This window comes from Xenopus laevis, chromosome 6L (assembly GCF_017654675.1).
Source record: "Xenopus laevis strain J_2021 chromosome 6L, Xenopus_laevis_v10.1, whole genome shotgun sequence".
Lineage (NCBI taxonomy): Eukaryota > Metazoa > Chordata > Amphibia > Anura > Pipidae > Xenopus > Xenopus laevis.
The window spans coordinates 66,870,670-66,887,315 of record NC_054381.1 but is presented as its reverse complement, the minus strand read 5'-3'; the positions used below and the strand labels follow the sequence as shown (position 1 = coordinate 66,887,315).

General features: G+C 34.2%; 1 protein-coding gene across 2 annotated transcripts in view; it reads left to right on the top strand.

The window, feature by feature from the left end:
• pou6f2.L (POU class 6 homeobox 2 L homeolog) overlaps nt 1–16,646 on the top strand; it is a 191,659-nt gene that overhangs the window by 63,823 nt on the left and 111,190 nt on the right. For both annotated transcript variants that reach the window (XM_018267592.2, XM_041566140.1), the window contains exons 3-4: nt 2,755–2,846; nt 5,283–5,511. In XM_018267592.2, the coding sequence (XP_018123081.1) occupies nt 2,755–2,846; nt 5,283–5,511 (321 nt within the window). The remainder of the gene's footprint in view (nt 1–2,754; nt 2,847–5,282; nt 5,512–16,646) is intronic.

Below are 16,646 nucleotides of genomic sequence, written 5' to 3'. Positions count from 1 at the left end.
TTTCAACATTTCGCAAATTTTGTGGTAAATTCACAAATTTTTTGGCAAAGCGAAACCCCACCGATTTGCCCATCACTAGTCTAGAGGTTTGAACTCGTTTAAGAGATTAGCCCCACAATTTAGGAGCCTCTGATGTACACCTTACGGTAATTTAAAAGAATACTAAAAGTCACACATGATGTATGTGACCACATAAAAGCACAAGTCCAGAAACTATTTCAGTTTTGTTTAGGGCATAGACCTCTTCTAACATATTTCTTAAATACAGAGGGACATGTTATCTGCTATAATACACTAGTTACTAGTTAAAGCTGTCTAGAATATGTTGTCAGATATTGCTACACTACCTACACTTAGGGGCCCATTCACTAAGCTTGAGTGAAGGAATAGAGGAAAATAGAGGGAAAAAAATTCAATTTTCGAATGTTTTTTTTGGCTACTTCGACCATCGAATTGGCTACTTCGACCTTCGACTATGACCATCAACTTCGAACTAAAAATCATTCAAATATTCGACCATTCGATAATCGAAGTACTGTCTCTTTAAAAATTTCTTTGACCCCCTAGTTCGCCACCTAAAACCTACCGAGGCCAATGTTAGCCTATGGGGAAGGTCCCCATAGGCTTTCCAAGGTTTTTCTGATCGAAGGATAATCCTGCGATCGTTGGATTAAAATCCTTCGAATCATTCGAAGGAATTGCGCAAATTCCTTCGACTTCGACTATTTAATTCGGCAGTCGAATATCGAGGGTTAATTAACCCTCGATATTCGACCCTTGATACATCTGCCCCTTAGTCAAAATGTTGCATCTAATATTTTCAGTTACAACAAACTATTCCAATAATGCACTCAGGAGGAAAAAGCTTAAAAACAAAACAAACCAGTTAGCTCTTGCTTATGCCAAGGCACCACTCAAAGGGCTCCATTTACTTATACTGGGTAGATTTGCTCCATTGCATTTGCCCATAGCAGCTATTAGTAGGCTTTGAGCAGTCAGTTTCTAGTATCATTGACTGTTTGTGATGGTTTATTGCAGATTTTCCCAGTGTTAATAAATGAGCCAGGCCAGCATGCAGTGCTCCAATGTGTACCCTTTTTAGTACAGACACATATGAAAATAGCTCAAACCTTTAATGCACTCTGAAGGTTTTCGTGACATGAGGGCAGCTTTGATAAAGGGATAAAATAAAAAGTCAGGCATTGTTGCTGTAGCAATCACATCTCTCATAATGCTAGATTCCTATCTGTAGTTGTTCTTCACTGCCATGAACACAAAGGATTTTTTTATTTGTAGTGGAAGTTAAAGAAAGATACACTGATTTATGATTGATACTTCGTAGTGTTCGTAGTGAGTCTGTCAGAAGCAGCCAATGGCCATTTATAAATTTCGAATTTACTGGAAATAATGTATATGACTGTTGATTATTATATGGATTTTAAAGAACCATGAGAAGTCTTTTATTGTTTTTTTAATTAGCCCCTTAAATATACATCGTAGGGGTTCTGTTTTGTTCAGTTATGTTTGTATACATTTTGTTTGATTTTTGATAATACATGACTCCATAAATGTAAAATTGTAACGATTCCTAAAAAAATTATTTACAAGACATTATTAGAGTATATGGATAAGAAATATAAAAGTTCTGACGTGCAAAAATCAATGTGTAGTTGCAGAGCACGACAGACACTCTTAGGGGCAGATTCACTAAGGGTCGAATTTCGAAGTTAAAAATACTTCGAAATTCGACCCTCGAATTGAAATCCTTCGACTTCGAATATCGAAGTCGAAGGATTTAGCGCTAATCCTGCGATCGATCGATCGAAGGATTTTTCGTTCGATCGAACGATTAAATCGTTCGAATCGAACGATTCGAACGATTTTAATTCAACGATCGAAGGAAAATCCTTCGATCAAAAAAAGATTAGCAAACCTATGGGGACCTTCCCCATAGGCTAACATTGACTTCGGTAGGTTTTACCTGCCGAAGTAGGGGGTCGAAGTTTTTTTTAAAGGGCAAGTACTTCGACTATCGAATGGTCGAATAGTCGAACGATTTTTCGTTCGATTCGTTTGATTTCGTTCGAATTCGAACGAATTTAACCAATTTCGATGGTCGAAGTACCAAAAAAATACTTCGAAATTCGAAGTATTTTTCATTCGAATCCTTCACTCGAGCTTAGTGAATCGGCCCCTTACTGTTGAACCATCCTAATGCATTTCCATGATAATATATCACAGCAGTATATCAGGGCAAACAAAATATTTCTAGCCTAATAGGTATTAACCTCAGTTTCATTCTAAAGTTCTGCATGTTAGTTTTCTGAGAAATATCAAAGGCACAGATTCTTTACTAGACTACCAGTATAATAAGCCATAATACCTCTATTTTATGTTTCATGTTGAGAAATTACACTAGCTGTTGTTCAACAGAGCATGAAAATAAATTATGGTACCCAGTCATGCTGGGAAGTCATGTATGTAAATTGATGTATAATGCAACCCACATTATCCTAGTTGATGATAGCTTCAGTTTCTCTGCTGTCAGATTGTTGTATCTCCTTGAATGAGCCGGCTGGTCTGAATGAATGTTAGCATAATTTATACAGCTGATAAGTGATTTGAGCTCTCGGGTTATTGATAAACCATTTAAGCATATCATTTTCAGGCTGATGCACTGTGACATCACGGGATAGATGCAATGTGCTGATCTCTAGTGTAGATAATAAGGCAAATACTCTCTTTTCATTCTAGGAGCCAGAGGTAACTCTGTGTCAGCTGAATCAGGCACACACGACTTGCATCAGCCCAACCAGACACATCCAGGATTTCCACTTGGGCCTCAGGTAAGTGAAATACATAACAGATAGATGCATGGGGACATAGAAATCACTAAAATCTGTTGTATGTATGACTGTTAGTGTACTGTACATAGACTGTAGGTTGTTTATTTTGTAGCGATAGGAAAAGGCAGAGAATAAAGCAGCAGAACAGACAGCAGCATGTGGATCTGGTTATAACTCCTCCAACCACTGTTAACTGATAAATTGGTTGTATTCTTATAACATGGCAAACACATATATATATATATATATATATATATATATATATATCTTTCAAGAGCATACCTAAGGAATGTGGAGCTATTTTACTTTGGTAAACTGTAATTTCACACTATGATAAATCTTCCCCTAGTTTATACCTCTACTTTTGCCTCTTTTTTGAACAGTTTTGTGGGACTGGCAAACAGACAATTTCACATGGGAAGTTTCCTGTCTTAAATTATCCTGATGTGACTTTTTGCTCAAATTCCCAGACCTGTTTGCACAATATTGTTCCAGTGTCACATATTTTTAGGCTGAATTAGAACTAGTTCACACAATGTGTATTCAAACAGGATACATTTTCAGACACTGGGTAATGTGTGTAAAACCCAGGTTATTTTTTTGGTTATCTTTTTATTAAACCAAGCTCGACCAAACTCCCATCCACGAATTTATCTTATTTATCAAAGAAATAACTTGAAAAAGTCGGGTCGGGAAAAGACTCAATAAAATCAAGCGAAAACTCGAATCATAAGAATTTTTTGGATTTGACTCCTGAATCACTCAATTTTTTCGGGTTATCATCCCGAAAACCCTGAATTTTTCGGATTATCGTATGAAACCCAGTGCAGATAATGATATCTTCAAATTGTAAAAGGATCCTCTGCCATTGACTTCTACAACTTTGGGGTATAATAAATCTCAAAAAATTTTCTTCTAAAAATTTGAGTTTTTGCCCAAAAAACCCTCGACCAGAAAAATTGAGGTTTAGTGAATTACCAACTTACTGATCCAGTGCTATACGCTACTTGTAAACCAATGGTGAATGGCATACATTCTTATGTACATGTACTATGTGAGACTATAAATTAGTCATTCATATTGTTAAATGGTAATCCTTTTCGAATTTGAAAGATGAATCATACTTTTTGTAATTAATAGGTAAAAATCTGAATACAACTAAACTTCTTTTCGTTCTCAGCATCCTTTTTGGTTCCTCCTTACTTGTCATGTATTAGACATGTTTTACTCCCTATGGCATAAGTAAATGTAATTGAAGAAAATATCCCTTCTTGGATAGGGCACGCTATTTCCTCAGTAGAGCCTTGAACTTAATGAATTATTTGCCATTACATTATGTACAATTAGCACTGTATGTAAGACACGTGTGTGTGTTTCTATGCTTCTGAATATTCATACATAATGTCTCCACTCTAATGCTATGCACAGTAAGGCATGTTATGACACTCTCTGCTTGTTCTGAATTAGGGATCTCAAAGTAGAAGTGACAGAAATAAAAAGAGGCAGAGGGTGAGTGTAGCTGCTCAAGTATATTAGGATCTCCTATGGGATTTCTAAGATCATATTGCTTTTGGCAATCATTAAATTTGTATTAATAGAGGCTGTTGAGATAGGTTTCTGAAGATGTTACATGAAGATAAAAGTAGGCATGAGGCATAAATCCTTAATTAATTCACAGTTTTTAAAGTAGTGCATAAGTGTTTGCATGTCAGATTTTAAGTAGCAATAAAGGCTATATTTTTATACATAGCAGGCTAAAGGTGTGTAGATTGTAATGCCTTTTGAATAATTCCATGCATTTATTGAATTCCATGTAAAGAATGCAGCTGGCAGACTTACAATACAGCTTATATATTTTCTCCAGTGTTACCATAAGCAACCAAAAATAACAACCCAAAGCAACATTTAGTTTCTTGTATCAAAATAAATGTGGCTGAAGTAGAATTATGGCATCACATCTACTGAACAAAATACAGGTATGGGACCTGTAATCCAGAATGCTCGGGACCTGGGGTATTCCGAATAATGTATCTTTCTGTTATTTGGATCTTCTTGCCTTAAGTCTACAAGAAAATCATGTAAACATTAAATAAACCCAATATGCTGGTTTTGTTTTCAATATGGATTAATATCTATCTTAGTTTGGATCAAGTACAAGATACTGTTTTATTATTACAGAGAAAAAGGAAACCAGTTTTAAGAATTTGGATTATTTGGATTAAATGGTGTCTATGGGTGATGGCCTTTCTGTAATTTGGAGCTTTTTGGATAATGGGTTTCCGGATAACGGATCCCATACCTGTATTTAATTCATGATGCCATATTTCTTCTTAAGTAATAAATGAATAACTTGATGCAATTTTATTTGTAATTGTTATTTTATTTGCTCTATGAATGTTATTTTAATTAACTCTGGTTTTGTTCTATCTTCTTTAGCCACTGCTGGCAGCACAACAGCTGGCTTCAGCTGTAGCAGGAGTGATGCCAGGGGGTGCCCCGGCCCTCAACCAACCAATCCTCATCCCATTTAATATGGCAGGGCAGCTGGGTGGGCAGCAAGGACTAGTCCTCACATTACCTACAGCCAATCTGACCAACATTCAAGGGCTGGTGGCAGCAGCTGCTGCAGGAGGCATTATGACTCTTCCACTGCAAAACTTACAAGGTAAATTTAATCCATATGTCAGAGTTGTTAAATAAATAGTGGGCGTAATTCAGGAATATATATTTTTGAGCAGTTGTAAAAACACAGATTTATTAAATGCTTTGCCAAGGCTGGTAATAGCGATTTTCTAAAAGAAGCAGTGTCACAGACACCAGATGCCTTTTACCAATTAACTAAAAAATACATTGTAGTCATGTAAAACTAATCCCACTGATCCCAACACATATAGAGTGTAATTACTCCACCAAACATAACCACCAATACTGTATATCTCTTAATTCAATAATAGTCATCGGCACCACTGATGAGTTAATGCTCACAATTCCTACCAATCTGATATACCATCTAATACCATCTGCTGGCACTGTTGGTTGGGCCATAAACTTTACTTAGTCTAACACCATCAGAATTTATTGTTATGTCAACTGTAAAATTGTACACTTATGTACAGGTGTCATTTACTGTAAACCCAGACAGAAATGCAAGAGCACTAAGGGGCTCAAAATCATGCCCCTTAGTGATTATTCAAAGAGTACTTCCATATAGGGTCAGGTTGCACTTTACAGACCATAATGAATACATTGCTGCTGAATGCAGGCAGCACTGTATTCATTGGGGAAATGCTGTTCCAAAACACCAATTTTCCTATATGCACAAAGTAAAAAAAAAATGGCAGACTGTGTCCACCTTTTTGCACTTTGCACCCTGCCCTGCATGGAGTATATATCCCCTTCATTGTTTAAAATATGTAGTATTATTTTGTGTTAAAATAGCACGAATGTAAAGACTTAGGGGCATATTTAAAAAGGTGTGTTAATGAATGCCATTAAAATATATCAGACATTTATACTGTGATGCAGTGGTGCGCCTGTGATAATACTTGTATTATATATCTATTTAATGACTGTTCAAATGCTTAGAGTAAAATAAAGGCATTACCATGAAAAAAAGGCATGTAAAAAGGGGTTTGAGTGCTTACACCACTTTTGAAAACATAAATACTTTTTCAATTGAAAATGTTCCATTGATCACACCAGGTCTAAAGTAGTGTAAAATGTAAAAAAAGAACAGAGTAGTATGCCTGTAATTCTAAACTAGGCTAGGCATGTGTCACAAAACTATCAGAGATCTGACTATACCTTTTTTGTGGTAAATAGTTGAGTGTTCTCATTGCTCACTTTATGGGCAATTGGGGTAAAATTAAAACTGTGAATTCGACTAAAAGTACCAAAATCACAAAAAAAAAAAATGACTGTTGTATATTGGTGCTTCCAGTATCCACAAAAACATACTGGTATACAACATATAAATATACATGTATACAAAATGATTGGTGATATGGTTTGCTGAAAAAATAAAAAATATATTTAAAAAATCTGGGTCATAAAAAGAGACATTCAAAATTCTCCAAGGGGAGCTTTCTGACCACAACATTCTGGTAAATCCCTGGTTTAATTTTACTTAGACATTGCCTGCTTCCATTGATTCCAAATATTATTTTATTTTTTCTTATTTTTTATGACCTAGGGAAATTATGTAAATTAAGGACTCCTTACATATTGCATAGGGAGATATTGTTTGTGGGTTATTTATTTAGACATTGTGTTTTGAGGGGGTTCTCCTATTATTTACTTTTATCTAGTTTCAGTTATACCTGTTGGCTGAGCTGCATCTTGGCTTCACCTTGTGGCTATTTTAAAGTTTAATGTCAACAGACATTTTTTATATCATACTTGTAAATGGTTTTCACTTTAATGTTTAAAATAATGTCTCTCTCATACCATTAACTTGCAGCAAGGACCCGTCAGTCATAAATCATAAATGAAAAAGGGAAAGCTAATGCACAAATTTTACTTGTTTAAAATTTGAGAGTGCATGTAAAGTAGGAAAGCAGAGATTAAAATAATGCAGAAACAGCACTGTGTAAAAGCAGACCTAACAAAGTAAAGGAAGAGGCTTTTTAGCGGAGGTAGATTATAAAATCTTAATGAAGAAACAGGCATTATAAAAATGCGTCCCTCTGCTTGTTTTTGCTTATGTGTGTATATAGAGTATTATAAATAAACATAAAGGGATGGAAGTCAATACGTCATGAATTCATTCTGCTTATCTATTATAGAATCCATACTAATAATGCAGAGGTACTTGCTGGCTCACTTCACTGACCAATCTAGAATGCTAAATTAACCTAATTCTTTTGATGTGCTTTCAAAGCTGAACTCCAAGAGTTTTTTTAAAAGATCCAGAACCTGATAAACATCACAGACTTTTTGTTGTATATCATTGCTTAAACAGTAAACTGCCAATGTATGTGTGGGTATAAAGGGTAATTTGAAACTGTTTATTGGCTAACTAATATATGTCAGAATGCAATATTTTAAGAAAAAATTAAAAATTACATCTCTTCATGGATGATACATCATTCTCTACTATGGCTAACACAGTCCAACACTCTACTATTATAGGGTCATTGTAAACATCATCATCATCATCATCATCATCATTTATTTATATAGCGCTGTCAAGATACGCAGTGCTTTACTGCAGTTATAGCAAACAGGGAATAAATGGTGGACATCAATGAGGTTTTTGTGTAAGTGAGTCTGCAACAGCAAAGAAAGATGGTAGGTTTTTTAGTAGAAATTTAACTATTGGTCACCAGTGACCAAACACAAAAGCCATAAATACAGCATAAATACAGCACTCTCCATAAGTTGCATTTGAAGCATAAACTCACCACACTTAACACATTAAAAACACATCATGCCTTTACCACCAATAGAATCTATAGTGGGAGCTCTCAGCACACATTATATACAAATTCCCAAGCTTTTTTTTTGATATATGTAGAAAACAGTTAACGTATATTAACTTATCTTAACCGCAATTTATAAATTAGTTAATTTTTCAGTCCAGACACCCACAATCAAATGATGTCCAGATAATGTTTGTTAGCTAATAATTGTGCACGTTGTGTCTCAGTATGTGTGAGTTGTAGTTTAACCATTAAATTATTTAATAATTTAAATCCAAAGACACAATTCCAACTGGACCCTCAAACAATTGCTTTCCGTGCAGTCCTAATAAATAATATATAAGCCAATTAAGCCTCCATTATAGTAGCTGGTTCAAAGTTCAATACCAAAGGACAATCTATCAATTTTAGCCAGCACTGTATCATCATTGGATGGTAAGTTTGTACAATAACCAGTTGGTGTGTGCCACTAACTTATGCCATGGACTTTCATATGTAGCTAGTTTTTCATATTGAGCCAATATCTTAATAACCAGTTGCAGGTCTGGACTGATAGTCAAAATAGGCCCTTGCATTTCAGGTACACAGAGGCCCAAACAGCCCCCACCAGCCCACTTAATACTGACTTTCTATGGCACCTTATAGCAGCCCCTCTGCCATTTGTCAGAACCCACAGATTGCCAGTCCGGGCCTGACCAGTTGCTATTGTGACATTGTAGTTGTGGTGGGCGATATTGAAAGATCCAGTTTCCAAGAAAAAAAATTAGGTCCTAAGCATCTTGGATTTCTTTTAAGTTATATTATACTTGGCCACATTTAATACCACTATGTGGTGTTTATACAAATGGCCTGTAGATGTCACTGTGCCCAGACTTACACTGTGCATACTTCCTGACAGCTTAAAAGCTTACTGTTGTGTAATGGCTGCATGAGCCTGCTAATAAAGCACTGTTATACTCTACTCATCCTCAGCTACCCAAAACATAACACAATAGACAAAGAAGTTAAAGAATTTCTAATAAAATAGAATCATACTTCAAATGGAAAGTTCAAGTTCAGGTTCACTATGTAATAGAGATCAGTAAAATGGATTTATGTTCAATTTCATATTTTCAGTTGGTTTAGCTTATGTTATTTATTGCATATGTTTTTTTTTTATCATTCCCTTATAGCGTGAGCAAGGGTACTGTCTGCACAAGCCTGTCTGATTACTGACATTTATGACCACCCTCCCCTGCTTAATGACCAATATGCATATATCTCTGCCAGGCATAGATTTTTTTAAAAAAAATCAGTTTAAAAAAATCAAAATATACTGCATTGTATGAAGAATGGTTATATATTTCATATCTATTAACTAATTATATTTTTGTAAGGCTAAAAAAATGTTTAAGTGTGCATTTAAAGCACAAGGAAAGGGTTAACACTTGTGCTAATTATAATTGTTACACTCAAAGTCCTGGTGGGCTTTTTAGCAAAGAGGAGCACAGGCCTAACATACTATTCAACTGTGTTGCCATTGTCACTTGTCTTTAAAGGGAAATATAATATAATTATAAAACAAGTCCTATTTATTCCAAAGGTGTGTTAAGGTGTATACTGCATCTTTAACTGCTGAATATTTATTTGGTTTTAAAAATTACTTTCAACTTCAAATAAATGTAATTCACGGTTAATGAATACTATATATATATATATATATATATATATATATATATGTATATATATATATATGTTTGTTTGTTTTTGCTCCTGACGAAGATCCCTGTGGGGGATCAAAACGTTGAGGCTTAATAATAAAACATTTTTTGTTTTTTCAGTAAAACCCTGTGAGTGCCGCAATCCTTTTTCACTATATATATGTATGTGTATATATATATATATATATATATATATATATATATATATATATATATATATATATATATATATATATAACATTTGAAAATGTGCTATATATGCTACATTAATGTAGATTTTTTTCTATCTTTGAGCTGAATGACAAATATGATCTCTAACCCATGAAAAAGTAGGGCTTCATCATTATCTTATTAGCCTTAAAGGTTTGCAACCATAGCATAAAAGATATGCATGCTGGGTATATGATATGTAAGATAATATCATTTGCCTTGCAAAGTCATTGGTAATATTTGGCAGCATGTTCTAGTGATTTACTCATGGGATAGGATAATCACATTATATAATAACTTTGTCAGGTGGAGGCAATGTAATATGTAGTTTGCATAGTTAAAGAATATCAGTACTAGAATTAATAATTCTAATGTTTCTTGTCACTGAAATAATTGTTTGATTTGAAGAACTGTATGTTTTCTAGGTCATTTGCCACCTAAAAAGTACAAAACTCATCATTAAGTTGAAGTTTTGCTACTTAAAGAGGATGGGCTTACCCAGGCAGTAGTTTAGTTGTCAGAAAACACAGCATCTAGGTCTCTCTTATCTGAATTTTCCTGCCATAGAATTCTTCATGTCAGATTATGACATTAAGAAATATATGGAGGCAATCTGCTTCAAGGCATTGTAGTATATCTAGAAGGGAATGACAAGAATGCAGAAAAGCCTGGTTTCATTGATATCTGGAGACTTCAAAGCAATGCCATTTTACAAGGTTTTTTCTGCATGCTCCAGAAAGTAGAATTTATTATAATGATAAATATTCATATGTATCAGTTATGGACTATGTTTAACACAGGCAGAACGCAACCTGCTACATGGACTACATTAAAGGAGAGGGAAGATTAAATCAGCGGGGCACCAATGTTAGGCAGCCCTCAGAGCAGTGGTGTAACTAGATGATACTGGGCCCAAAGTAAATTTATTTTAGGACCTTTAGGCCCTGCTTCTTAATTTTTAAACAACGCAAGGCCAATACATTAGAGTGAAAAGCCAGTTTTGCCAGTATACTAAGCATGTGCACCTTGAACAATGAAGGAAGAAGCTCCGTGGTGTTCGTTGAGAAGTTCCCCTGGGCCCGGTGCAGTTTTCTTCTAACAAAAGCACTGGCCAGGGTATTGAGTAAGTGATTATATCCACTGGGGGGGCTAACATTTGGCACACCAAGTAATGTAACCTTTCTTTCCCTTTAACTCATATTTCCTTGCTTTAAAAAAACCACCACGGGGGGAAAACATGAGCAAACGATTCTGTGTAAGATTCCTTAGTTTAAAAAAATCTGCATATAATGACATAACTGTCTGGTCTAGAACAGTTTAGCTTGCATACACAACCATCATCTCTTTATTTAGCTACAGCCAACATGTGCTGTTCTTCATTCAGAGCAAAAACACCCAAACCATTAAATGAATGTACATCACCCAAAACATGGTACCAATGGTGCAGAAACCAACTTTAATAAAGCACATTACTTTGTAAAAATTGCACAGTTTTTCACTTTGTCTTGGTTGAAAAAGTGTCAACCACTGATCAAGGCAATGATCAAGGTGATTTATGAGAATGCTTATGGTTTCACATCAGTTGTAACTGTAGGTCCTCCACCTCATTTAAAATACTGTGTTCCCTAGTTCATGTGCTCCTGGATACATGGGTCCAGGGTCACTATAATGAACAAAAAATCATGACTTTATTAAAAATAACATCTTTGCTTAAGGAAGTGGTAAAGATCTGGACCCTGTGTTTATAGCAGGTAGGCCTACATGAAATTTGGTCAACACCCATCTTAAGGTTGACTAATTAATAGGTTTTGCCTACCTATGAACCTATGGGGCAGTACAGATATGAGATCTGTTATACGGAAACCCGTTATCCAGAAATCTCCAAATTACAGAAAGGTTGTCTCCCATAAACTCAATTTTATCCAAATAATTACATTTTTTAAAAATGATTTCTTATTCCTCTGTAATAATGAAACAGTACCTTGTACTTGATCTAAATTAAGACAAAATGAATCCTTAATGGAAGCAAAACCAGCCTATTGAGTTTATTCAATGTTTACATGATTTTATGATATACTTATGGTATGATGATACCTGTAGTTACATATATGTACATATCTGCAGATAACTGGGTATTTCCTAAATGGTAAATACCAAATATAGGTGTGTGTGTGTGTGTGTGTGCGTGTGTGTGTAAAGATCCGTTATCTGGAAAAAGCTCCAAAAAGCTCTGAATTACAGAAAGGCCTTCTCCCATAGACTACATTTTATCCTAATAATCCACATTTTTAAAAATGATTTCCTTTTTCTCTGTAATAATAAAACAGTACTTTGTACTTGATCCCAACTAAGATATAATTAATCCTTATTGGAAGCAAAACCAGTCTAATTTAATGTTCACATGCTTTTCTAGTAGACTTTAGGTATGAAGATCCAAATAACGGAAAGTTCCATTATCTGAAAAGCCCCTGATCCTGAGCATCATACAGATAACAGGTCCCATACCTGTATATGTAAACCATAGTATTCTTATATAAAAAAAGAATTTTTCTTGCGTTAAATAAATAAGCTTACCCTGGCAGTAGTCTAGTTGTCATTAAACACAGCTTTAAGGTCTCTGTTATCTGCATGTTCCAGCTGTAGAATTCAGATTACATGATTAACCTTAAACAAAGAGGGGATGATGTTCAAGGGTAATTTGGACATTTTGAAGTGTTAAAACACATGGTAGGCATAATTCCTGAGCAATGTCCCTTGTATCATAAAAAAACAGAATTTGTAACAGGGAAAGTGGATTTAAAGGAGAACTAAAGCTAAACTAAAGAAGTAGTTAGAAATGTTGCACATTATATTTTGTCCTTCTGTACCAGCCCAAGGCAACCACAGCCATTTATCAGTAAAGGTCTGTGTCTCCAAAATGCCCCAGTAGCTCCCCATCTTCATTTCTGCTGATTCACTGCACATGCTCTGTACTGCTGTCACTTACTGAGCTTAGGGACCCACTCAAAATATACAGTACGCATAGAATAGAAATGTCACAATATAAGGCTGATTAGTAATTAATATAGATAATTACTACATGGCAACACATAAACCAGTGCAACTAGCATCAGAATTTAATAATTAGCCTTGTAGCATCAGCTTATATTACAGACAAACCTAATTTTTTGCTTGATAATTAGCAACGAACCCTAAACCTAGCTTCTCCACAGCTGCTCAGGCCCACTGAGCATGTGAGTGTCACTTTCCAAGATGGTGACCCCCTGTGACAGGTTTGAAATCCTGGATCATTGCTGCTATTGACAAGCTGAAACTTTAGACTAATGCAATAAGTTCATTATATAAAATCTGTAATTTTTAGCCATATTCATTTGTAGGGTATAGGTCTCCTTTAGCATTTCCTTTAGCTTGCTTCATAAACAGGAAATCTGCTATATAAGAAATTAGGTTATTTTTTATTTCTGATTGTTTGCTGGATTAAAAGCAGTGTGTGGAAGTGCATGATGAAATCATAAACAAAACTGAGCCTGACACTTTATGCTTTATGTTTTCTCTGTGGATATGTACATTACAATAAATAGCAAAGTTCAATTCTGATGTCTCCTAAAAAGAAAGAATTGGGCCAAATGCATAAAATGTTGACAGTAATAATCACACCTGCTAATTTATACTTACACATTACTTATTACCTTTTGTTTTGCTTGCCATTGTAAGCAACTGTATCTATAGAACAATGTGGTCTTAACTTAAGTGCAAGTTGTGTATACAGTACATGGTTGAATTATTTAGCGTGTGATATTTGCAATATGATTTATGTCTCAATAAAAAAACAAAACTCTGGAGTAGAAGACTTATTTCTTAAGTCTGAGATCCTGCTTTGTAGAAGCTCTATCTTATCTATGGAAGTCTATTGACGTGCTATCCAATAGCATACATTTCATTTTCACAAAAATACATTTTCACATTTTCACATATCACAAAAACATTGGCCAAAATTACTAAATAAATGTTTCTTCATCAACAGGTACCTTTTGGCATGAAGAAATTGTTATATGATTAACCCCTTAGGATTTTATAAAATGCATGTGTCACTGGATTTAAAATGCTTACTGTATATACACACAGCAGGTTTTATAAGACATAAGTGGCCTGTAGCAATATAACCTCATAAAAACAAACAAGAAGAAACGGCGACATTATAAAACCAGCAGATGTCTTTCTGAAGAAATAAAACCAATGTTGCTGTTTTCTCCATCTGCAGCAAGGCCTAAAAATGGAATTTTTTAAAAAATTCAAATGCAGTGAAATGAATGGTGAGCCTTGTGTGTACTGTATCTGCATCATTAGTCAGCCCCAAAGTCAGCCCCAAAATTACTTGATGTTGATTTATATCATGTTTATACAGATATGGGAAACCAGTTATCCCATAGACTCCATTGTATCAAAATAATCCAAATTTTTTTTTTTTCTTTTTTCTTTGTAATAATAAAACAGTACCTTGTACTTGATCCAAACTAATATATAATTAATCCTTATTGGAGGCAAAATCCGCCTGTTGGGTTTATTTAATGTTTAAATTATTTTCTAATAGACTTAAGGTATGAAGAAACAAATTATGGAAAGATTCCTTATTTGGAAAACCCCAAGTCCTGAGCATTTTGGATAACAGGTCACATTGCTTTAGTAGGTTTAATACAAGCCAAGGCAGCTTAGCTTATTCTGAAACAGCTACTAAAAATAAGTATACAGTATAAACTGTGAGTGGGATATATAAATGTAGATTTTTATATTATTATTATTATTATTATTATTATTATTATTATTATTGTTATTGTTATTATTATTATTATTATTATTATTATTATTATTATTATTATTATTATTTTTATTATTGTTTATTATATATTATTGTTGTTGCCATTATTATTATTATTATTATTATTAGCAATATTACTACTACTACTAATATTGTTACTATTATTATTATTGTTATTGATTATTAATCAATAATACTAATAATAATAAAAATGTTTTTTGTCAGTATGCTAGTAAACCAGTGTTTCACCACCTACAGTATGCCAATCGTTTATGTAAATGGAAAACCATCACTATTATGCAAACAGTGATGAGTGAAACTGCCACAACTTCAAAACTGCAGAAAAATTTGCATTCATTCATTGTGTAACATAATGTAACATTAATGCTGATCTGCTTAACTCTTGTCAATAACATGGTACATATAGTATTTCACAGTAAAACAGACTCTTGTGCCTATGTCCTTTGAGTACTTGATGGATAAGTTATTTAAAAATCCACTATAGTCTCCAGTAGATTATTTTGTAATGTTGTTCTTACAACAACAGGAACAGGCTGTGTAAGAGATCTTTTAAATTAGATGAACCTAAAAAAGGTAAAAGTTTTAAGCTTTTGTTGCAATTCCCCTAGGGGGAGCTTCATTCATTCATGTATTCATTGCAAAGGATTTGTCATTTACTTTGGTGGTGCAGGTGCTTAATATTTGAGGATATGTTGTAACTTTCATTTTCACTTTGTAATCAATACAAGATAAATAAGTCTAATTTGGCATCTCTATTATTCCCTTAAGGAGCAATATTGCACAATTCTTTATGATCCTGCTATTTGCATGGTGTCTGGAGCTATATATCCGATTTTGACACAGGCTCAGTCAGTATCAAAGAACATTTAAAACATTTTTATTCTTCTGTGCAATTAGAACACTAGTTTGGTTCATATTTAATTGTATCCCTTCATTCTGTTTTGAAAGTCAAAATTTTAGTTCTTTCTTTCTTTTTTTTTGTTTCTAAACAAATGAAAGCCGCCTGTGTTCGTTTGTATAGCCCCTTCATGGAACATGAAATAGCTTTCAGAGCCTGAGGAAATCCTCTGTCTAACTTATGTATTTTAATGAGCACCAATGTCAGTAATGATAAAAATGATGTTTCACTTAGAGAAATAGCTCATGCCCAGGTACTACCATAACCAGAACATGCAAAAAAAGGGCAAATGATAACTTGTGTTTGGTAATGATACTCATTCTGATGCTCTGTGTACGACATTTGCTATGCAAAGCTGTAATGCATTTGTGCTCTGCTGTGTAAATGAAAGCTGCCAGTATTGCTCACAATATACATATGTATTTATATTATTTATAAGATAAATTCTAGGAATGTATTGCCTTGCTAAATTAGTCTTAAAAGAACAGCCTGATTTTATTTATATATGCAATACAGTCCAAGATCACAGAATATACAGACAGCTTTGGCTGTTCCTTTCAGGCATTAGAAATAATGTTCTACTGTATTATATTTCACACCTCATTATTTGAACGATGTATGCTACTCTCCAATACACAAAAGTAAGTGAGTATTTCCAATAAAATGGCTCCTGAGTTCCCTTTTGCCTGCCAGTAAGAAATAAATCTTAAATGGTAATAAATAAGTATGCACAAC